At 44.0% G+C, this 23,737-nt stretch overlaps 1 protein-coding gene across 1 annotated transcript in view; it reads left to right on the top strand.

Annotated features, from left to right (window-relative positions):
• The first annotated feature begins 8,082 nt into the window (after positions 1–8,082).
• Positions 8,083–23,737, top strand: part of ARPC2 (actin related protein 2/3 complex subunit 2) — a 31,020-nt gene continuing 15,365 nt past the window's right edge. Inside the window, exons 1-5 of the mRNA XM_014852528.3 lie at positions 8,083–8,271; positions 8,484–8,565; positions 16,401–16,435; positions 18,205–18,317; positions 22,618–22,663. Coding sequence (XP_014708014.1) covers positions 8,492–8,565; positions 16,401–16,435; positions 18,205–18,317; positions 22,618–22,663 — 268 coding nt within the window. The 5' untranslated portion in view covers positions 8,083–8,271; positions 8,484–8,491. The remainder of the gene's footprint in view (positions 8,272–8,483; positions 8,566–16,400; positions 16,436–18,204; positions 18,318–22,617; positions 22,664–23,737) is intronic.

Genomic DNA, 23,737 nt, shown 5'->3' with positions numbered 1-23,737 from the left:
TAAGTTCATGTGCTCTGCTGCGGCAGCCCAGGGTTCAGATCCTGGGTGCGGACATGGCACTGCTCATCAGGCCACATTGAGGCGGTGTCCCACATCCCACAACTAGAAGGACCTGCAACTAAGATATACAACTATGTACAGGGTGGGGTTTGGGGAGATAAAGCAGAAAAAATAAAAAAGATTGGCAACAGTTGTTAGCCCAGGTGCCAATCTTAAAAAAAAAAAGAGTTTCCTTGTCTTTAGCTTTCAACAGTTTGATTATAATGTATTTCAGTGTGGATCTCTGAGTTATCCTGCTTTGAGATCACTAGATGTGTATATTCATGTCTTTCATCAAATTTGGGAAGTTTGTGGCCATTATTTCTTCAAATGTTTTTTTCTGGCCCTTTCTCTCTTTTCTTCTGGCACTCCCATAACATGCATCTTGATACACTTGATGGTGTCCCATATTCCCTTAGACTCTGCTCATTTCTCTTCATTCTTTTTCTGTCTGCTCCTCAAACTAGGTCATTTTAATTTACCCTATCTTCAAGTTCACTGATTATTTATTCTGTCTACTCAAATCTGCTGATGAACCTCTTTTGTACTTTTCAAGTCAAGAATTTCTATTTGGTTCCTATTTATAATTTTTATCTCTTTATTTATGTATTTATTTATGTATTTATTTATTTATTTAGCAAGATTAGCCCTGAGCTAACAACTGCTGCCAGTCCTCCTCTTTTTGCTGAGGAAGACTGGCCCTGAGCTAACATCCGTGCCCATCTTCCTCTACTTTATATGTGGGATGCCTACCACAGCATGGTTTGCCAAGTGGTGCTGTGTCCACACCCAGGATCTGAACCAGTGAACCCCAGGCCGCTGAAGCAGAATGTGCGCACTTAACCACTGTGCCACCGGGCTGGCCTCCAATTTTTTTTTTTAAGATTTTATTTTTTTTTCCTTTTTCTCCCCAAAGCCCCCCAGCACACAGTTGCATATTCTTCGCTGTGGGTCCTTCTAGTTGTAGTATGTGGGACGCTGCCTCAGCATGGTTTGATGAGCAGCGCCATGTCTGCACCCAGGATTCAAACCAACGAAACACTGGGCCGCCTGCAGCGGAGCGCATGAACCCAACCACTCGACCACGGGGCCAGCCCCTGGCCTCCAATTTTTATCTCTTTATTGATATCCTATGCTTGTTAATACATCATTCTCCTGATTTCCTTTAGTTATTTGTCCATGGTTTCCTTCAGCAATTCATGTATATTTAAGACAGCTTATTCAAGTATTTTTCTAGTAAATCCAATGCCTGGGTTTCCTCAGGGATGGTTTCTAGAAATTTCTCTTTCCTCCTCCTCACCTCCCTCCTTTTCTTCCCCCCACCCCCCGCCGCCTTCTTCTTTACTGTGAATGAGCCATACTTTCCTGTTTCTTTGTGTACTTCATAATTCTCTATGAGAATTGGGCATTTTGAATGTTAAAGTGGTAACTCTGGAAATCATATCCTACCCCACACATGGATTATTGTTATTGCTTGAAGGCTGCAGTCATCTGTTTATTTAGTGCATTTTCCAAACTATTTTTGCAAAGACTATATTCTTAGTTGTGTCTGATCACTGAAGTCTTGTTCTGTTATCTCTGCGGTCAACCACAGTGACCTGACAGAGATTTCCTTATATGCTTGTATCCAAAAAGGAAAAAAAGAAAGGAAAAGAACGAAAAGGAAAATTTTTTTTAAAAAAAGAAAAAGGGTGTTCTGTCTCTTTAAATCTTCTCAACTGACACCACTGGAGAAGCCACTTCAGCCCAGCCTGGGGGGTTAAAACAATGGCCAGCCTCTGTGCCTACCCATTAGCAAACTTCCAGCCAGGTCAAAACATACAACCCTGAGTTTTGGAGGACAAGGTTCCTACTGCTCCCCCTTGCATCAGTGAGCCACAGTGGGGAGATGGACCACCATCCACATGACTACCTGCTGCAGGGATGGGGGATGGTAGCTGCTCCATAAAACACTAAGATTCACCAAAGACCACCAGCATCTTTCTTCCTCAAGTACTCCCCTGGCTGTTGCGAGTGTCCCAGTAGACTCCAGAGTTCCACAGAGTTGATTCTCACAGTTCTTGCCAGTTCAATAGTTGCTTCAGTGAATGGACCAATTCTGGGAGCTTCCTACTTCACTGTCTTCCATGACATCACTCTCCAACCCTCATATTAGTCTTGCTCCCACAGGAAACAGATGGGACTTACTCAAGACAGGATAATTCAAAGAGAGTGTATTTACAAAAGTGTGGATGTAGGGGAACCATGAGAGAGAGTGCAGTAACCCGGGACTAAGAGCCCTCAAGCCGATATCACTCAGTGGTTATCAGGACCTGGAAGGAAAGAAAGAGTTGTGCTGAGGTGGCCACCTTGAGAAGAGCAGTGACATTTGGTTGAGGGACACAGTTAGCCTGAGGCAACCTCACAAGGAGAAGGAAGTAGGGGTTTAAATACCCTGATATTAGCCTCTCTCTCTCCCTCCCTCCCACCATCCCTCCTCCTGCTGGGACTCCCTATTGGCCAACTAAAAACGCAAACGCAAGGGAGCCCAATTGATCTGGTGGAGGAGGAGGTTGGAGAGTAGACGCAGAGGATTAACGCAGGATAGCCAGACAGCCCCCTAACCCCAAGACGACCTCCAGCCTCTGTCTTTAAGACTGAAAGCAGCCAGTTTCTAGCTGTTGTAGAACAGTCATTGTCCATACATTGACCACCAGGGTTCAGCAGGATGAAGTTTCAATCAAGAAGCTGTTGTCTTTTTTTTTTTTAATGCCATGTCAGGTCTAGTTTTTTATACTTTGATTTTATCACACAGGAGACTAAAATCCAGAACTATCCAATTCAGCACTGGATACCCGTATTGCATAGTGGTCCAGAGCATGACGTTGGAGTCTGAATCTCAGCTCAATAACCAGCCACACATATGACTCCAGGTACATTCTTCAGCCTCTCAGCATCTCAGTTTCATCATCTACAAAATGAACTAACACTAGTACCTACTTCTTAAGAGTTGTCACAGGGATTCGATGAGATGATACATGCAAAGCTCTTAAAACAGCACCCAGCACTGACTAAATCCACAATCTCAATAAATGTGAGCTGTTATGATGTCTCCAGCTGTCCATCTCTTGGCACCTCTCCCCTCCAGCTCTACCCCACAACTTATTAGTCTGCTTTCACTTTCTACAAGATGTCATGTTCTCTTGCCTCTAGGCTTTCATACACGCCTCTCTATCTGCCTGGCTAATTCTTATTTTAAAAACAATCAGATATATTTTTTTCATATCCATCCATTTCAAAGTCTCACAATGCCAAGTGCTAGCAAGGACCGGGAAGAATGAGAACCTCTTACATTGCTAGTGAAGTATAAATTGGTACAACTACTCTGGAGAGCAATTTGGCAACATCGAACAAAGTTGAAGATGTCTGTAGCCCACATCTCAGCAGTTACATTCCTAGCAACATACCCTAAAAACACCTTCACACCTGTACACTTGGCTATTACAAGCACCAGCGCTTGTAACAGCAAAAATATGGGAAAGAACTTAAGTGTCCTTCAACAGGAGAATGGATAAATATCTTGATAACCATAATGTATAATTGTACATTGGAACGCTGCATCACAGTTAAAATAGCTACATGTAACAGCATGGGTCAATCTCAAAAACAGAATGTTGACTAAAAGAAACAAGTTTCAAAAGCAGATGTACAGGATGATCCTACTAACAAAAAGCTGAAAATCATGGAAAATATGTTATACATTGTTTATGGATACACGCAGATATAGTAAAAGTGTAATAACACGCATGGGACCTATAAACACTAAATGCAGGGTGATGGGTACCTTTGCTGAAGAGGGAGAAGGAGAGAAAGGGATGGAATTGGGTGAGGTTCACAGGAAGTTTCAACTGTACTTTTTTAAAAAGCTCTGAAGCAAGTTTAATTACAAAATGTTAAGATTCAAGAAAGCTGCGTGGTGGGTACCAAGATCTTTGTTCTATTAGTCTTGAGTTGAAATAAACCAAAAGCAAGATGAAGAAAATGGGAAGATTGGTTGAAAATGTGTATAAAAAGCCTTTGGTGTTCTAGGTCCCCAACTCGACCCAGCCCATTTGCACCCCTTCCTCCAGCTCCACCACTGGAGTCATCTTCTATAGACTCTACCAGCTAGTGGAAGGCAGGGGGGAAGCAGAGGACTGACAACGGGATTCAGTATAAGTCAGCATTCCTCCCTGGTCCCACACACTCTGGGAATACGCACAGCCATGCTTATAAGCCCCAGACACAACCGGAGGACTTTTCTCTAGAGAAAAGACCCCCCAATATTGACATCTGTACGCCCCAAACGAAATCTAGCACATCATGGGTGCACCTTATAGTGCAGCTGCAAATCCAGTGCTTCTCACGACACAATGTGCATTTGAATCACCTGGTGATCTTGCTAAAATGCAGATTCTGCATCTGTAGTTTATAGTGGGGACTGAGATTCTGCATCTCCAGAAAGCCCACAAAGGAGGCCAATGCTGCTGGTCCCTTTCCAGCAGCAAGGCGCTGGTCAACTCATCTTGCCCACACTCAGCTTCCACTCAGCTTGTTAGAGTCTCATCCCTAAATATGAACAGACCGCTAAGGTAGCCAGACTTCTGAGGACGGCCATTAACATAAAAGAGAGACACCAAAACAAATTAGCATGAAACGGGATCCAAAGAAACAAATCAAAGCAGAGAGCAGAAGACAAACTAAAACAAACCCACTATCATATCCTCAGAGAGAAGATATCCCTGTCCATAAAACATATTCTATCCTCAGAAAGACAAAAGATATTTCCATCCATAAAACAAGAATAGAATAATACGGGAAGGGAGCAGTTGGGGAAAAAGGTCTCTGGAATTAAAAATAAGAAAACTGAAACTTAATATGGTTGAAGATAATGACAAGGAAATATCTCAGAAAAATAGAACAACAAAAACAAACAGATAATGGGTATAGAGTTTCAGTTTTGCAGGATGAATAGAGTTCTTGAAGACTGGTTGCCCAACAATATGAATATACTTAACACGACCAAACTCTACGCTTAAAAAATGGTTAAGATGATAAATTTTGTTACATGTATTTTGTCACAATTCAAAATAAAAAAGAAACAGAAAAATAGAGGAGAAAAGTAAAGGATCAAATCAGAAGTCTAACTTCTAAATAATAGGCATTCCAGAAAGAGAAGAAAGGAAACGGAGAAGTTATCAAAAAAAAAAAAAAATCAAAGAAATTTCCTCCAAAACTGAAGTACGTGAGTTTCCGTTTTGAATGAGTGCTCAGTACAAAAAGGTAAAGCAAAGCACATCACCATAAAATTTTCAACCAACAGTCTAAAGAGAAAATCCTAATGCTTCCAGAGATGCAGAAGATGTAACATGTGAAGGATCAGGAATATGAACAGGAATCAGGCTTTTTAAAGAGCAACCCTGGAAGGTAGAAGAAAATGGAGTACCTTCAAAATTACAAGGGAAAAAATTTTTTTTCCTGCTTTTTTTTTCTCCCCAAATCCCCCTAGTACATAGTTGTAAATTTTAGTTGCGGGTCCAAAAAATTATTTTCTTTTTCTAAAGATTGGCATCTGAGCTAACAACTTTTGCTAATCTTCTTCTTTTTTTTCTTCTTCTCCCCAAAGCCCTCCAGTACATAGCTGCAGATTCCAGTTGTGAGTGCCTCTGGTTGTGCTATGCGGGATGCCGCCTCAGCATGGCTTGATGAGGGGTGCCATGTATGCACCCAGGATCCAAACTGGCAAAACCCTGGGCCACCGAAGTTGAGCCTGTGAACTTAACTACTCAGCCATGGGGCCAGCCCCAGGGAAAATTATTTTCAAACTTGAAGTCAATAACCAGCCCAGCCACAAATCAAGTGTTAGAATAGAATTTAGATATTTTTAAATATGCAGAGATTCCAACAACATATTCCCTATCTCCCTTCCTTAGGAAGTTACTAAAGGAGGTGCTTTAGCAAAGCAAAGAAGTAAACCAAGAAAGAGGAAGACATGGGATCCAGGAAATGGGCAGAACCAGCCCAGAAGAGCCATGAAGGAAAATCCCAGAATGACAAATGTACAGCAAGTCTAGAGAGCAATCAATCTAGATTGAAACAAGAGGAAGGACAGCTCTGGGACAAAGACTCTAGAGAAAAAGTGGAACTTACGTATTTGGGTATGTTGACGAAAATAATCCATAACCAATCTATAAATGAAAATTTGGGTGAGTTTATTCTCAGCTGAAATCTGAGGACCATGGCCCGGGGCCTTTCTTCCTGAAGGAAGAAAGGGCACCAAAGAAGTGGGGTGCACAGAGTGGTTATATACCCCCAGAGAGGATGTTTCACATAGGATTGAAATGTCCCTTTTACAATAGTCACAAGACTGCTCTGTCGGCACAGCGATTGATGGAAATAGCAGGTAGGTCTTCTGTCTCAGTGAACACAGCAGGGTGGCAGTCTGTTGTCTCCAGCTGAGTGGTCACAGGTGAGCTGGGTGGTCAAAGGTGAGTGCAGCAATCAGTTCCTAGCCTAAGGAAAGATGCTTATCCCTAAGGAAATGCCAATGTGGGAGGGGGAGGGAAGTTGCACCTTTATCTCAAGGGCCTTTGTTCTGGTCATAGGAAATGTCTAAGCAGATATACAATGCGTGCTCAATAGCCACAGTCAGGCTCTTTTGGAAAAAACAGTCAGGCCGAATTAGGTTTATACCAAATGGCTTCCTCATATACTCCATCCTATTGCTTGCCATTTTTATTTGTCAGGTAAATGGAAAACATTGCTAGTCTTTTTGACAGTCTTAGAGCACTTGTGGGGTAGAGGGCAGTCAACTGTAGGAAAATACAGAAAATTGACAAGTGAGAGGAAAAAAAGGCAATAATTAAGTCTAAGAAAAATGAAGGGCTGTAGAAGGAAGAAGGTATGGTTGTGGTCCACTTCTTGGCTCACTGGTAAACAATATTTACATACATAATAATTTAAATTATTACTGATTACTGGTTTAACCAAAACATGTTATATCACTATGCGGAAGTGGGGAACAGAAGTGATAGCATCTTGTTCTTATCTATCACGGCAGGAGTCAACAGACAATCCTTAAAATTAACAAACCAAGAATTCGTAGCATTTATTCTGATGAATATGTAAAAGAGTAGAGGATATTGCCTCTAAGGCCAGGGAACTGCTTTTTTCATTACAAGCCTATTACCATATGTATATATTTTAAAATTATGTATCTGCGTTATTTTAGCTCAATAATGTTGAAACGTTAGCATATCATTGGGGGGATCTGCAATGTCTTGAACCTTATCCATGGCGTGTAACACAAGGCACATAGGCTGAAGGTGCAGATGTGGTATCAATTGAGTTCAGACTGCACGCAGATGAGTAAGAAGCTACGTCTCTGGCAGAAATACTGGAAGGTAAAGGTTTCAAAGGCAGAGAAATCACCTTCGGGGATCGGGAGGCAGCTCCCAAGACACAGAAGTGGAGGCATGACAGTAACCCAGAGAGGCCTATTCACCAGGGTGACTTCTCGTGCCTTTCCTTCGCTGCCCTCTTAACAACTTGCAGTTACATAAACATAATTGAGAGTTTGTAGTCAGTTTCCTCTACCAGCCTATACGCTCCACGAGGGCAGGACCTCGCCTATTTCATGTGCGCCCGTGTCCTCAGCACAGAGCTGGAGCCCGCTAAATATCTGTTGGAGAAATTAAGGCGTGGTGGTGCCGCTGGAGAGCCACAGGAGTGGGATGAGGAAGGGGCACACCCACAACCAACAAGCGGAGCGCAAAGAAGCCAGCTAGGAGACGACGAGGGCGAGCTTCTTGCAGAGTCTCGGAAATGACAAGAAGGAAGGGTGAAGCTGAACCTCTGGGACGAGCGCGAGGGAGGCTCTGGACAGGCAGCCAGGCCTTGGGGAAAGCCGATTGCCTGCGAACCACAGTCGCAGGGGCTGGAAGTGAGCAGGTCTGTGGGAAAGTGGAGTCGAGAAGACGACACCGCGCATGCGCAAGCGCGGCCTCCATGCCCCGGCGTGCCTGCGTGCGCGCGCACTAGGGGTCGGAGCGGAAATGGCGCCGCGGAGCCGTGCGTCCGGGCGGCGAGCGGAAGTGGGTGTGAGAGCGGAAGTGGCCGGCTGGAGCCGGGGGCTGGGCGGGGACCGGGCTTGTCGGTGAGGCGGCAGCGGCGGCGGCGGCGGCTCGGCAGGCGGGTTCAGGCTTCGGGGGCCAGGTCGGTCGGGTGGTGGGTGTCTCCACAGTCAGGGCGTGCGCGGGCCAGCGCGCGCGTCCTCCCCTTCCCCCCAGCCCGGCCCCTCTCCCCTTCTCCCCTAACCTCCTACCCCACCCAGGCCCCTCCTCAGTGGCCGCGGGCCGCTCCCTCCGTCCTTCCCTCCCTTACCCACCCTCACCTGCCCTTGTTTCTCCTTCCCCTGCCCGGGGCAGCCGCCGCCATGATCCTGCTGGAGGTGAACAACCGCATCATCGAGGAGACGCTCGCGCTCAAGTTCGAGAACGCGGCCGCCGGGTGAGCGCGCGCCCGGGGCCGGTGGGTGGCGGGGGAGGTAGAGTTGACCCCCGCTCGTCCCCAGCGTCCTGCAGCCCCCCAGGCCTGGAGGAGAGAGATGGGCACCTGGCCGCGTGCGGGGACTGCCCGGCGGAGTAGACGTGGGAGGCGACTGGGCGCGGTGGGGTGAGGGGCAGAGATGCGCGGGGAGAGGCCGGGAGGAGGGATGCGGAAGCAGTGAGTGGACAGGAGTGCGCGTGCTGAATTGGGGCCGGGGACCTGAGGGACGCGAGGGCAGCTTGGGCCGGAATTGTTGCCGGAGGAGCCCACTGCCCTCTGGAGCGAGCCGGGGTCCCCTTCCCTCTGTGTTCCCTGGCATTGTTCTGAACCCGAAGGGAGCCCGTTTGGGGTTGAGGCGGAAGGAGTTTTCAGGAATTCCCGGGACAGGAGGAGGGAGGAAGATGCAGGCCCAGGTCACCACCAGCCTGCTCGCTCCCCACCCCCACCTCCTCGTCCCCGGGAACGGGAGGGACGACTGAAAGCAGACCCAGTCTTGCAGCCAGAAAACCGCGATCTCTCTCGTTTCCCTTCCCTGAACCCTACGGACACTGACCATCTTGTTACGTATTTCTTCAGCGAAGCTAATAGTCTCCCCCATCCACACCTCTTCCTTATCTCTCTTCGGAGGTTCTGATTCTCCTTTCCCCACCCACTGGCCTTTATCTGGTTATCTTTTAAATTCTTATACTGGCCCCCTGGTCTGTGATTTCTTCTGTGGCAATCTTGGCCCAGGTACACACTTAAAAGCCTCTGAAGTCTGTAAAGTTCTTAGATAACCTTTTTCTTTTTTTTTACCATTGGTTTTTTTAAAGGTAGGGTTTGGACATATTTCCAAGGCAGCCTCCTCTGTCAAACACAAGAATCAGTAGAAGGCAAAGCTCCCCCAAGGCTGCTGAGCTGTTCTAATACGATATTTAATATATTTAAACCATGAGCCAAGAAATTGGGTTTAGCTTCTAATTTTTGGTGGCCTGCGGCCTCTTCCTTTGCCTCATTTCCCCCTCTGTGAGCATGGGGCTTCACTTCTTGATTGCACAGTTGAGGAAATAAGTGCAAACTGTTTCTGGGGAGCTGGGAACTAGGAAGGAATAGGAAAGTAAGTCCTGGAGATCCACCAATGGGAGAGGATTGGTGGAGGGGAAATTCTAAGTGGTCATGATGAACTTCTGGCTTGGAGGCATTAAAAAAAAAAACACTTCTAACCCACTGCTTAAATTGAGTATATTGTGTCTCCTGTCTCTTTTTTAAGGCCACAGATTGTATCTGTAAAACAGAGTAGGACTTTCCTTGAAGCAGCGCATACAGTGAGCAGTAGCTACTGTTTCCTGCCAGGGGCTGCCCTTGCTTATATTTTAAGCAAACTTGCTTCTCTCTTCAGCCTGGCTTACCAGTTCCTTTGCATTTCAAATGTTCAAGCGAATCAGCTCAGAGTCTTATTTTGGGTGATTGCCGGGTGCTTTTTTGAGCAGTGTGGCACATAGGAGGAAGTTAAATTAACTTCTGCATTTTTACAGCTGATCTTAAGTGCATTCTCAAGTCCAGGCTAGCAAAGAATGAGACCCGAGTGGTTATAAGCTGATCTACAAGATAAATGCCTGTGCATTTTCAGGTAGAAGCATGCCTCATCCTGTAGGAGTGCTTTCACATCTATTTGTGTATTAAGAACTTGTGATTTCAAAGTGTAGCCCCTTATTTAGAACTTCAGCTCTTTTCCTTTTAGAAAATTACCCTTAGAGAGTAACTAACCGTTTCAGAGAAATTAAAGTAGGCACTCAAGTCTGGAAGGCATACATTAGAACTCGTAGGACACTTCTTACAAAACATATGTTGTGGCAGTGTTGGGTTTTGGGGCAGGGCAGCAAGTTTTGGCTTTTGTTCTGGCCCATCTTCCCTTTGAGATGTGACTAAGTGGCCTCAAAACATAGTCTGCTGAAAAGCACTTTGAAAATGTTTGACAAGACCATGATAGCTAGCCTAGGAGATGGGGCTTTCCTGGGATTGCAGATATAACACCCAGCAGAAGCCTGCCTCTAAGCCAAGTGTGAATTTCCAGGCATCCCAGTAAGTAAGCTGAGGCAGCAGTGAAGTAGTTAAGTATTTATCAAGGCGCATGCCTGTGCCAGAACTTCCAGCAAAGGCTAACTAGTGTGATAATCATCAACGTTTATGGGGTTCTACCACTGCCCAGCACCGGGCAGGAACAGAAAAAGAGGGCCTTCCTGAGAGAGCCTATTGGCAGCATTAGAGAGGAGGGAGGGGATGAGATGTGTTGGGGTAGAGATCAGAGAAAGACATTAAAGTAAGGGAGTAGCTTGGAGGAGAGACCCTGGAGATTTGAAAGCCTTTGCCTGTGTGGGGACCTGCTGGCAGAGGTCAGCTCCCCCAGCTCTACACTTCTCAGAGCAGACCAGTTGGGGAGATTATGGTTCAGGGCAGCCCTTTCTAGAATGAATTGTCCAACTCTGCAAAGTCCAATATGATAGCCAGTAGCTGCATGTGGCTGGATAAGTCTACATAAGAATTAATTAAAGTGAAATGAAATTAAGTTCCTCAGTCACTCTAGCCACCGTTCCACTGCTCACTTGCCCCATGTGGCTGGTAGCTGCTGTAGCTGGAGAGCGCAGATGGAAGACATTTCCATTGTGGCGGAAAGTTCTCTTGGACAGTGCTGTTCCAGCTCCTGAAAACGTAAGCACGAGATAGTCTTAACAACAGTTCCGTGGCATATACTTCAGAATGTAGTTACAGTAGTCTTCCTTTTGAGGTTGATCTTTTTTTAAATGATGCCTCTCAGATCATCCTGCTGGATCTTTTTGCCTGTGACATCCTACTAAAAGTCTAGGCTTCCTTTGGGTAGAGTGCTTCTGTCATCTAAACTGTTTAAGAATATATTTGGTCATGATAACCTTTTAATTTGGAGGCAGTTCTGACGAAGCCTACGATTCAATCGAAACAAATTGCTTTTTTATTTTTTCCTACCACACTCCTGGGAAAGTGGGTTATTGGAACGATTCTTATATCCTCACAAAATGATAATTATTGGGAAATCGTCTTCCCAACAGTCTACAAACTAAGGGAATGTGACTGATTAAAAAGCTATATTCAACACTGCGAATAACCTTACGTGCAGGTCTTGTCAACAGCATTGAGTTTTCATTTAGGAATTCTTACCCAGACTTTCAATTAAACTTTCAATTAAAGCAGAAGTAATCTGGCAAATTAATTTAATTCTTTTGTTGTTGTGTACACACCAAGAGCCTTTTCAGCCTCAGAAGCTAGGCCCGTCGACTTCACTAGGGTCTGGAGTCCAAAATTGAGGAAATGCTGTCAGATGCAAATTGCTGTTGATTTTAAGTGCATGCTGGCTCCTTGCCACAGCTGTGCATATTGTGGGGCACTGTGGTTCTGAGGGGGAGTGAGGCTCAGTAAGCAGGCAGTGCCAGTTGGGGTGGGCGAGGGCTGTGGGAGGAGAAATTTGAGAAAGGAATAAATTAAATCTTGCTGATACCTTGTTCTCAGTCCTGAATATGCTGCATATGTCCTCAGAGAGAGACTGGTTTGAAGTGATTTGGAATCAGGACATCGTTTAAGCATTTAGAAGAAATGGAATATAGTGGCTGGCTTGTGAAGATGATCTGGTTGGTCTTTTTACAGGTCATTATGGTTACTGCTGCCTGTCCTCTGGCCTCCTTGGGACCACTTTGGGCATGGAGCCCCAGAGCCACACTCCACCAAACTGGGGACTCCTTAGGGACAGGGCCTATCGTTTTAGTGATCTTTGTTTCTCTGCATCCTCGCTGTCTACATAGTTAGCTCAATAAATGTTTTCTTGAAGGAATGGATGAAGCCAGATAGAATGACTTAGTTTCTTTAGGAGTTTATCACTTTTCTAACATTATGTGAATCAGCTTCTGTTTTTTGGTTTTTGGGTTTTTTTAGTGAGGGAAATTGGCCTTGCGCTAAGTAACATCTGTTGCCAATCTTCCTCTTTTTGCTTGAGGAAGATTGTCACTGAGCTAACATCTGTGCCAGTCTTCCTCTATTTTTGTATGTGGGACACTGCCACAGCATGGCTTGATGAGTGGTGTGTAGGTCTGTGCCTGGGATGCGAACCCACGGCCACTGAAGCAGAGCACCTGAACTTAACCATTACGCCACCAGGCCAGCCCCTGAATCAGCTTTTAGATCCCGTTTGTTTTCCATGTTTTGAGATATGGCTTAGCAGAGAGTAGGACCACCTCTTATCTAATATGGTCCATTTTTGTAGGTTTTGCTCAAAAAGGATGATGGGAGCCTTTTAGAGGACTTGAGGGAGATCGATCAAAACCGTTTAATAGTGAAATAGTGAGCAGAATTCAATAGTTCCTCTAATTCAGCTCATGGAAGGGATTAACTAGAAGAGGAACGTAAATGCCCGGATAGAATTGGATGCTTTCAGGAGTAAAAACTCCGAAATCCTTAGTGAGAAGAGAGTATTGGATAATACCTTGCCAGTAGTTCTTTACTGACTGACATTCTAGAAGCTTCCTTAGGAAAAGGAGAGACCAAAATTTTTTGCAAAGGATTTTAAGGATAGCTCTTGAAACCCATCTGAATGAATTGAATGTGTTTTAATGTCTTGAGCTGTTTAGTCAGTAACCCTGAGGACTCATCCAGCTGGCTTGTTCTAGGATTCCAGACATTACAACAGTCTGACACTAATAGGGTTCTGTTTCTCCTTGTACTGCTGACCAATTCTTGATTCTGGGAGTTACCACAATCCCAAAACCTCCCAACCATAGCTTCAAAGTCCGGTCTCCTCTGACTCCACCTCGAAGAAAAATTAACTCATTGATCACCTTACATTCTATGAACCAGGCTCTCTGCTATAAGCTTTAACATGGTTTCGTTCAGTTTCAGAATTGGCCTGTGTGACAGAGAGCAGTTCCCATTCACAGCTGAGAAAACAAGGGCTCTTGGGAGTTTGCAGAGGGTGTAGACGTGTGTGAAGCATTGTGCAGGCACCTTCGCTGCTGATTACTGGCCTTGTTTGTAATAGTCACACACACAGCATGAGCATATTTGCTTGGCACAGTTGGGTAATGGTCTAGTCAGAGATCCTGCCCCTGGGCTGCCCTAGGGCTGGGGGATCATTATCTCAGCATATCTGTAACTTAGTCACGAGACATTGGGGGGGGGGGGGACTTTGCCGTGCACATATTTCAACTAGTCTTCACAACAACCTTGCGAGGTAGGTGTTTTTAATCTTGATTTTCTAGAAAGGGAACCTGAGACTCAGCACCATTTGAGTAGCATTGCCTATGGTTACATAGCCAGTGAGTGACAGAACTTGAGTTGAACAGTCTTCTCTGAGGGACTTAATTTTTCTGTGACCAAACTCGCCCCCAGCATCTGAAACTTTAGCAAGTGGTAGAATAAAGAATAACTTAACCATTGATCTTTTTGGCCTGGTAAGTGGCACACTTTCTCCCAGACCTGTCTTACTCCCCTCTAGGTCCATGATTTTAAACCACAAAAGTAAATAACAAACACCTGGCCTTGGAATTGAGACACGATCCTATTACGGTATATTTCACACTCGGTACAGTCTCCTTGTTGGGACATAGAGTTCTTGGACCTCTAGCTGCCAGATGACTTTTCGAGAAGACTCATTTGGCCTAATGCTCTCATCAGCAGGCTGTCTCTCTCCTTTACAACCTTTTGTGCAGCCATAAATAGTAAACTAAAATATTAATGGCAGTGATTTAACAAATATTCCCAAGTCAGGCAGCGAACCACTTAGGATGGATCTTAGTGACTTGTCTCAGTGGGGATCTGTGCTCAGGGAAGTCTACCACCTAGAGAAATTCAAATTTTCAGAGTCAAAATGTTTACAGTTTGGAACCCTAAGGTTGGTTGTTTATAGTTGATTTTTCTCAGTGTTGATGAAGTGGGAGAGTGAGGAACTCAGTCTTTTGTTGGCTGAGTTAAGGACTAAAGGTTAAAAGAAAACCAGCTACCTGCTAAGTGATGCAGTGTGGGCTGTTATAAGGCTCCACCCTGGCTCTTGGGCACAGCCAGCCTTGCCCAAGAAAATAGGCTTCAGTGCTTCCTGCCGTTGTGCAGCCTCTTCAGACTGCGTTCAAATGGGCCGCAGATGAATGTTTGTACTTCTTCCTTTGCTGCTCTTGTTTTTTAGAGGCGAGGAATGGTGGTTGACCACTTATTGACTTGGTCTCCTGGCTGCAGTTTCAAATGAAAAATCAGAAGCAGTTTAAATTTTTATCTGTACTAGATCCTATTCTGAACTCACTGCTTTTCCATAAACCCACTTGATGCTTTCATTCTTAGGACCCCCAGAGTGCTCTTCCTAAGTCACATATGGATGGCTTTGAAGAAGCAGGCTGGAACTGTGTGTGTGATTTATATGGGTTGATTTCTCGGCCGGGCTGCCATATGCTTAATAGAAGCCAGTTTCCTTGAAAGGTGCTGTTTAGCCTCTGCAGCAGCTTTTGACAGTCATAAACCGTGGTGTATACTCCATTTTCCCAGCAACCCTGGAGGGCAGCTCAGTCTTGCTTCCTTTTACAGGTGAGGGAGCAGAGAGAGTATAAAAGATATGTGCTTGATTGTGAGGACTTGAGCAAGGTAGACAAGAATGAAGGTGCAAATGTGGTCTGTCTTGTCTGCTGGCCCATGAAACAGAGTGAGCTCATTTGAGTTATAAGTAGCGAGCTGATAAAACAGTCTCGTCTTCATTTGTTTCCTGCCATTGGGCTTTGAGAAGTAGGGGAAGCATGTAAAGTAGCTCCTCACTGGGGGTTAACTGACCACTAGTGGTTATAGCTGGGGGGGGGGGGAGGGTGTTGTGCTTTCCAGGTGACAACTCAGCAGCATGCCTCAGTTGAAGCCCCTGCACCAGGCTAAGCTGGGACTCCTACAGAAAGTGTTGGGCTCTCATTGCCTCCAGGATAAGTTCTTTCGTGTCTGCTGTCAGGTTTCTTTTAGCAGTTCTACGAGGTGTGTAGGATCGCTTGTGGTCTCCCGTTTTATAGATGAGTAGCTGAGAAAAGTAAGGGGGTGCGGGTGTTAATTTGTCTGCAAACATGGTCCTGATGAAAGAGCTACAATTGGAAAACAGGTGTCTTGACTGTTGTCAGTGATTTGACAGTGTTATTTTGTGCTACACTTTCTGTGGAAGTACAATACTGGAATCTAAAAACAAAACAACAGAACTAGAGTAGAACCGGTCAAAGAGGCTCCATGAAGGAGGGCCTTGAGTACTTCCGTGCTGTAAAGGGTGAGGAAGGATGTGTAGGAAGACTTACGGGTTGTCTTTGAAATGGACGAGAGCTTTCTGTTTTGTTTTATGGCCTGAAATCATCTTTTCACTTGAAGTAAGTTACAACCATTCTGTATTCTGTTCAGCGGTTTTCCTGCTGACTGTACTTCGTCCATCACTGCTTTCCTCAAGGGGACACATTGACCAAAAGATGGCATTGTCGTTCACATATACAAACGTGTATATCATGGTGTTAAGGAATTCAGAGAGCTGAAGGTGAGCACCCACCAGAGCAGAGATTCGAGCTAGAAAACAAAAGCTCTATGTGCCCTGCTTCCTTTTTTATCTCCACCTTAAGTAAGTCCAAAGGGTCAGGCGCATGAGAAAACAAACTGTGCACTCAGATCGGCAGTAACCCTCAGATTTCTATACAATGGTCTGAGCTTGAGGAAAGCTCAGGAGCCTTTGCAAGTCCCCTTAAAGGCAAGCAGCAGTACAGGTATCTTAACTAAGGGACTTTTATTTTGTTTTACAGAAATAAACCAGAAGCAGTAGAAGTAACATTTGCAGGTAAGTATCTTTATCTCACTCTATTAAGAGAAGGCACAACATAAAAAATAGAAAACAAAATTATTCCAAAAATAAACTTTGAAATTTGGGATACTATCCCTTGATTGTCATGTCTTTTTGAGGTCTTTATTTTAGATGATGATTCCATGGATTTAGTGAACTATGTAAAGTTACCTGCTGGTATCTTAGAAGTTTGGGTTTAATTTTGTGGTACAAACTAAAGGTTTTTTAATTTGGAAATATTATGTTATTATCTTTAGCCATCGTCTTAGTTTGCCTAGCACTGGAGTAGTGGGGAAACATGAAAATGCTAGAGACTGTTCAACAAGTCAGAGATGTCACTGCCTTCTTTTCCCAGTAAAGAATTAGGTGTTGGTACCACTCACTTGCTATGTGAACTTTGAAGAGTTATACAGTCGCCCTCTGTAAAAGGAGGGTGCTTGACTAGATGACCTTGGAAGACTTTTTGCAGCTCTGAAGTGCTGTGACCGGGAGGCCCAGCCCCAGCCCTGTCCCCTCCTAACTAGCAATGCCAGATCTCCCTAAAGCGCTGGCACTCAGCACCTAGTTTCAGGAACTACACATGGTGAGTCCTCTGTACTGCAGGGAGATGGAAGCCAAAGAGATGAGAGGCCTATACAGTAGAGGAAACCTAAGGGAAAACCAAATGCAGTGTGTGGGCCTTGTTTTTTTGTTTTTTTCTGCTTTATCTCCCCAACTCCCCTCCCCCCCACCCCCCGTACATAGTTCTATATCTTAGTTGCAGGTCCTCCTAGTTGTGGCTCATGGGATGCCGCCTCAACGTGGCCTGACGAGCAGTGCCATGTCCGCGCCCAGGATCCGAACCCCTGGGCCGCCTCAGCAGAGTGCGTGAACTTAACCACTTGGCCCCGGAGCCGGTGTGGGCCTTGTTTGAATCTTAATTCAAATAAGATAACAGTATTAAAAAATTGTTTTGAAACAGAGAATATTTGAATGCTTGACTGGATATTTGTTATTAAGAAATTGTTTCTAGGGGCTGGCCCCGTGGCCGAGTGGTTAAGTTCGCGCGCTCTGCTGCAGGCGGCCCAGTGTTTCGTTAGTTCGAATCCTGGGCGCGGACATGGCACTGCTCATCAGACCACGCTGAGGCAGCGTCCCACATGCCACAACTAGAAGGATCCACAACGAAGAATATACAACTATGTACTGGGGGGCTTTGGGGAGAAAAAGTAAAAAATAAAATCTTTAAAAAAAAAAAGAAATTGTTTCTAAAAATTTTAGGCATGACAATGATTATTATGGTTATGTTTTTTTTAAAAAAACAGTCTTTATCTTCTAGAGATACATTCTGAAATATTTATGGATGTAATGATATGATGTCTGGGACTGGTTTCAGAATAAATCGTTGTGAAGGGGGTATGTCTAAACCAAACAAGATTGGCCATGTGTTGATAATTGTTGAGGCTGCATGATGGGAATAGGGGTTCGTTATACACTACATTTTATACATGTTTAACATACATCACAATAAAAGTTTTTTAAAAAATTCTTTCAGCACCAAGCAGTGACTAAGAATAGCTTTGTAATTTTAGAAAAGAACAAAGAGATAAGTACTCGACGGTTCTATCCCAGTGTTTCTGCTGACTTTGCACAGGAATTTAAACTAAATGCCATCTTATTTATCTGGCTGCTTGTAAGTGGGGCTTCCTTGCAGCCTTGAACAAGGTAGACAGGCGCTTTGAGGTATTATTCCCCAAGTTAAGCAGTCTTCCTTGCTTTCCTCACAGATTTCGATGGAGTCCTCTATCATATTTCAAATCCTAATGGAGACAAAACAAAAGTGATGGTCAGTATTTCTTTGAAATTCTACAAGGAACTTCAGGCACATGGTGCTGATGAGGTAAGTTCCACATCATTTTCCTTAGGACTCTTGTTTCCTCTTCACCTTTTATTGGCAGCTTGCCACTCATAGAAGATCCGTGGCACTAGGTCAACCCCGTTGGTGCCAGGCCACTCGGACCAGCTTGTTCCCCTAACCAGGGGTTCTTGCTTCCATTTCCCATAATGCTGTAAAGAAGGATGCTTCCCAGGTGTTTTGGCTCTTTGCTTTTTACTCTAGAGAAATAGAGATGTTCCCTAACCACTGAAAACAAAAACAGCTTTAGTTCTCAGAAACTGCAATAAGGAATACTTTTCCTTGACTGATACAGAAATAGCTATTGCAAGACTGAGATGGATTCTGTTCTGTTTTTATAATATTGTGAAGCAGGTGTATAACTTCTGGCCTGTTTAAAGTTTATAATCTTAATTTCTCATTCTGGAAATGTAGACACCAATCTGCCCTTTAAATTTTTTAATTTAGTGTTCTTTAGAGCTGGCCCCTTTAAGTGTCTCTGCTTCCTTATGACTACCTTAGGGGAAATAAGAAAGGATGCCTATGCGTTATGACACTTGATGGCCATGCCTTATTTGCTGGCTTCTTTCAGTAGCTAAAGTAGCAGGTTTGGTTCCTGTTGAACTATCTTTGCTGTGGAGAGAGCCATTTATGGAAGAAAGAAAATGCTGTTACACCAGTGTGTGCACGTTGTGGTTGGTCTCAAAGCAGGAAGTATGACTCAGTTCCTGAATCAGTTTTCAGATGTCTTTTAGTTTTAACAAATAGGTTCTCCTTAATCTGGTGAATGGAGACACAGCCATTTCTATTTGCTTTTGATTAAGAGTGGTAACTTTTGAGTTTAAAATTTATATAATGGAAAGCCTTTCTGCAAAAGAATATGATCCAAATTGCAATGATTTTTTGGTATAAAAACTGAAATTGGTGTTAACCAAACAATACCAAGAGCCACAGGCAGTCACTTCCCTTAGTTACTCTGGTGCCATTGATCTGCCCCAGAAGTTCAAGGGAAGAGCCAAAACCTCCTCTGATTTGCCTCATAAGTTCAAGGGAGGAAGAACCGTGTAGAAAATTTCTATTCAGGGTTATTTTATCTGAAAAAGAAAAGCTTCAGGAGGTAGACCTAGTCATATAAAGCACATGGAGGATTATTATAGAAAAGACAGTGGCTCACTCTTCTCTTTGCCAGATGAGGAGCAAGAGGAAACAGGTGAGTGTTCAGGTGGACTAACTCTAAGATAACTACCTGAAAAGACTTGTTAAACATTTGGACAGACAACTGAAAAATTGTGTGATCTTTCTCCTAGGCAGTCTTCTCTCTTTAAAGATCTAGGTGCAATAATAACACTAATCCCTGGAAGAGAGAAAGTGTTAAGCTAAATTTCTTAAATCTCCTCTCCAGTCTGTGCTTTCCTTCCGTGGAACTCCAGAACATTTTGCTATTCTTGTAGCTACTGCCAGGGTCAAAGAACCAACCCCACCCACTCAAGTGGGTGGAGTAAGTAACATTCATAGTTCTGGAGCAGAGTGCACAGTAAATGGCTCCCTGGGTTGGTTAAACAGTGACCAGCCTGTGATAACCACAGGAAGCTTGTTACTTTGTCACAGTTCCCTTTCAAGGCAGAAAGGCTCTGCTGCTTAAGTGGAAGGGTCTGATGGTGATGAGTGACAGGTTGCCTCCCCCCGTCTCCTGGTGTTACGTTGGAAGAGGGGGCGCAGATTGACAAGTGAATCATGGTTATAAGTGCAAGTGAAGTAAACAGGGAAGCGTTGGCTGCTTGTGCTGGGAGGGAGCAGAGGAGTTGAACATGGTATAAATTTGTCTCTAGAACCTCTTAGATCTCAGAATATTAACTTAATAAGCTCCGAATTAAACGTTTTTTTTTAATACCTAAGGGGCTGTGGTTTCTTCCACATCTGATTTCCCCTTCTTCCCGGTACCAACAGTGCACACAGTACAGAATTGGAGTTCAGAGGTAGCATGCTAGTTAAAATTCTAATGGGATGTGCATGTCACCTTCCCCCCACCCCCCGCCCCCCACTCTTTAGGAGAAGTGTTATATGGGACACCAGAAGGTCAGATCTCTCTGTGCCACCAACAAACTCTGTGACCTTGAACTTCTCTCTTGAGTTCCTCTTCTGTGAAAGATACCTCACAGTGGCTGTACGGTTACCAAATAGGAACTACATGTGGCATTACTTGTCTTTCTTGGCATTTATACAAGCAACTGTGATCACTGGTTCATGCTTAGAGGTCCACTCTATTATCCACAGTTTGCAAATTAAGAATTTCTTTCAGGGGCCGGCCCCATGGCCAAGTGTTTAAGTTCGTGCCCTCTGCTTTGGTGGCCCAAGGTTTCGCCGGTTCGGATCCTGGGCACAGACATGGCACCACTCGTCAGGCCACGCTGAGGCGGCATCCCACATGCCACTACTAGAGAGACCCACAACTAAAAAAATATGCAACTATGTACTGGAGGGATTGGGGGAGAAAAAGCAGGGGCGGGGGGAAGAAGACTGGCAACAGTTGTTAGCTCAGGTGCCAATCTTTAAATTAAAAAGAAAATTTCTTCCAGCTCTAGGAAAATGGTTAAATATGTAGAATATTAAAGAATATTTAAGAATAGGGAGAGAGCCTAACTGTGTGATAGTTTTTTGAAATGGGACGCAAAATATATGGTTTGCTCCTGATTTTTTTTCTAATACCTAAGGAGTACATTGAAAGTAAGATTAGAAGGAAAACATTGATATCCACTCAGATCCCTTTATTGCAGTCTGCAGGTGTATGGGCGCTGAGACCACAGCAGTGACCCCGCCTGCCTGCCCACGTGGAGCTCCACTCTGCTGCCTGTGCTCCAGAGCCTTTCTCTGGTTAATGGAATTCTTTAAAAAATGCATGTATAACTCTTAGGATTAAGATGAAAGCTTGTCCTTTTGTTCACTTTTACTTTGGTAACTTGTCGTAGATTAAGTACCCTTTTTTTTTTTGGCATCCCGGAAAATACAAAGAGGATCATTAGTGTGTTTGTGGTGAGATAGCGTTAGAAATTGACTGGCTGTCTAGAGACAAAACCTGTTAAAGTACTGGGGTTGAGTATTGGCCTCAGTTTTACCTTCTTGTGGAATAGTGGTGACACCTCCCCTCCCCAAGTAGAAGTCTTTAGTGAGAGTTAGTAGTAAGCCATGTGTGTGTTTTTCCTCTTGAACATATAAAGACTAGCAAATACAGAAAAGATTATTAAGTTCTAATGGCTTTAATATTTACCTTGTTCTGTCTCCAAATAACCACCTTTCTACTTCTCAGTGTGTCCCATATAACATTTAAGTCAGAACTGTTTCTTCCAAAATAAAAAGATTGTTTCTTAAACCATGTCAGCCTGGGAGCAGTTCCCACCAGGTGAAGCAGTCACACTGGCAAAGAAGAAACAGGAAAGTGTAAAGAGGCTCTTGTTTTATCATTTACTCTAAAACGCTGGAAAGTAGCCAGCACAAGTATTGGTTTTTGGAAAAAGATATTTAGAGAGTACGATCTTCTGGAACCTGTTGGTATAAACAACTGGCTAAGATTCAGTTAGCCATTGTCTTTTGCCTTAAAAACGCTGGTTGGGGGGGTGCTGGCCCCGTGGCGCAGTGGTCAAGTTCACACATTCCACTTCGGTGGCCCGGGATTCGCCGGTTCGGATCCTGGGTGTGGGCCTAAGCAGCGCTTGTCAAGCCATGCTGTGGCAGGTGTCCCACATATAAAATGGCGGAAGATGGGCACAGATCTTAGCTCAGGGCTAATCGTCCTAAAAAAAAAAGAAAGAAAGAAAAAGCTGGTGATGAGCTAAATAATTTGAAAGTGTATAAGATAAGCAGGCTAACTGGAATCAGTTCCGAACAAGTCTGGTTTTATCTCTCCAGTCACCTGGGTTGGTGGTTTGTCCTATACTTAGTTGATAACTAACAATCTGCTCTCGCTTGAGTTTGGCATTCTTCTGCTCTTGAAAACAGAGACGATTATGTGCAGCATATGATCTGGAGAACAGAGAACAGATACAGGGTGTGACTGAATCCTAGAGTAAATGATGAGCCTTGATTGAAAAACAGATCTTAGATACTAACCTTTTGGATTTAGTTTCTGTTCTGTGAACGACTTGCTTATAACTCAGGTAAATCTGCTTCCCCGGCTATACCCAGTTTGCCATCAACCAAATGAAAGTTAGGAAGAACGCTGGCTTAAGAGAAGCTTGGCAAATACAGTGCTTTAAAAAAAACGAAATTATCCTGGCCTCTGAATTAACATATTTGTTTTTGTATTTTCTAGTTATTAAAGAGGGTGTACGGGAGTTTCTTGGTAAATCCAGAATCAGGTATGTGGTAATGTGAGCGACTGTGGAATGACATGGACAGAGACCTTCCTGTTTGTACTGTGCTCTTTTTAGCCAAAGGATTTTGTTTAAATATTATTCATTTTACAAATATTTCTGCATGAGCTCAGTTCCCACGTCAGTTCTCTCCATAAAAATACCTTTTAAGGGAGCTGTGCGTTGTCCGGCAATGGTACACAGTGTGGCATACAGAATTGATGCATATCATTTTTAACATTTACTTGATAGGGCCAAGTGACTCTTAATCTTTGAGCCAGAGGATCACCTTTGTTTGCTCATGGTGATTAAAATTCCTTCTGAGGAGAATAAGCAAACATTGATTCCCACCCCCAGCCCCTCGTAACGCCTTTGTCTGTACACGGCACATTTGGAAAGGGAAAAGGAAATTCACAACTATTCTCACATTTTCGAGTAAGGAAAGTTTCAGCCTCTTTAATCCATTCTTCTAACAATATCTTCATCCCCATGATTAAGTGGGAATCTCAAACTCTGAGGCATTTAGCTGGGCCCCATAGTGAGAACCAAGTAGTAAAACCATTTGAACATATTTGTAACTCAAATACTGTTACTATGGTACCTTGATTAGCAAATGGTTCTAAGAAGGAAGCTGTGTCTGTCTCTTTAAATAGCAGTTATTTTTTGCTAGCTTGTTTCCTCCCCCAGCCTTTTCTTTTTCACATTTTTACCACATGATACCACCTCACCACTCCCATTAGAACACCTTCCCATACCTTCTGTATGCTTCTCTGGAAACAAAATATCAAATACAGAAAGGTGCTTTTGGAATGTAACTTGTCACTAGGAGTGTTTGTGGATGGGACCTTTGCAGTCCATGAAGAATACTGAAATGAGTTGGTCCCCAAATTAATGGTATAAATATATTGCAGAAGTAAAAGCCAAAAGATAAATAACCCTGTAGGCTTTAGGGCGAATCAGGGAATTTCAGAAAGAGAGAAAAACAGAACTAGAACAGAAAACTCATGTAGGACCTCGTGGGCATGCTTGTCACAGCTTGGATCCTAAAATCAGAACAGCAGAGTATAGCACGGAGAGCTT

Source organism: Equus asinus, chromosome 19, assembly GCF_041296235.1.
Source record: "Equus asinus isolate D_3611 breed Donkey chromosome 19, EquAss-T2T_v2, whole genome shotgun sequence".
NCBI classification, from domain to species: Eukaryota; Metazoa; Chordata; class Mammalia; order Perissodactyla; family Equidae; genus Equus; species Equus asinus.
The sequence above is the reverse complement of the archived record's forward strand: the minus strand, read 5'-3'. Positions and strand labels throughout refer to the sequence as shown.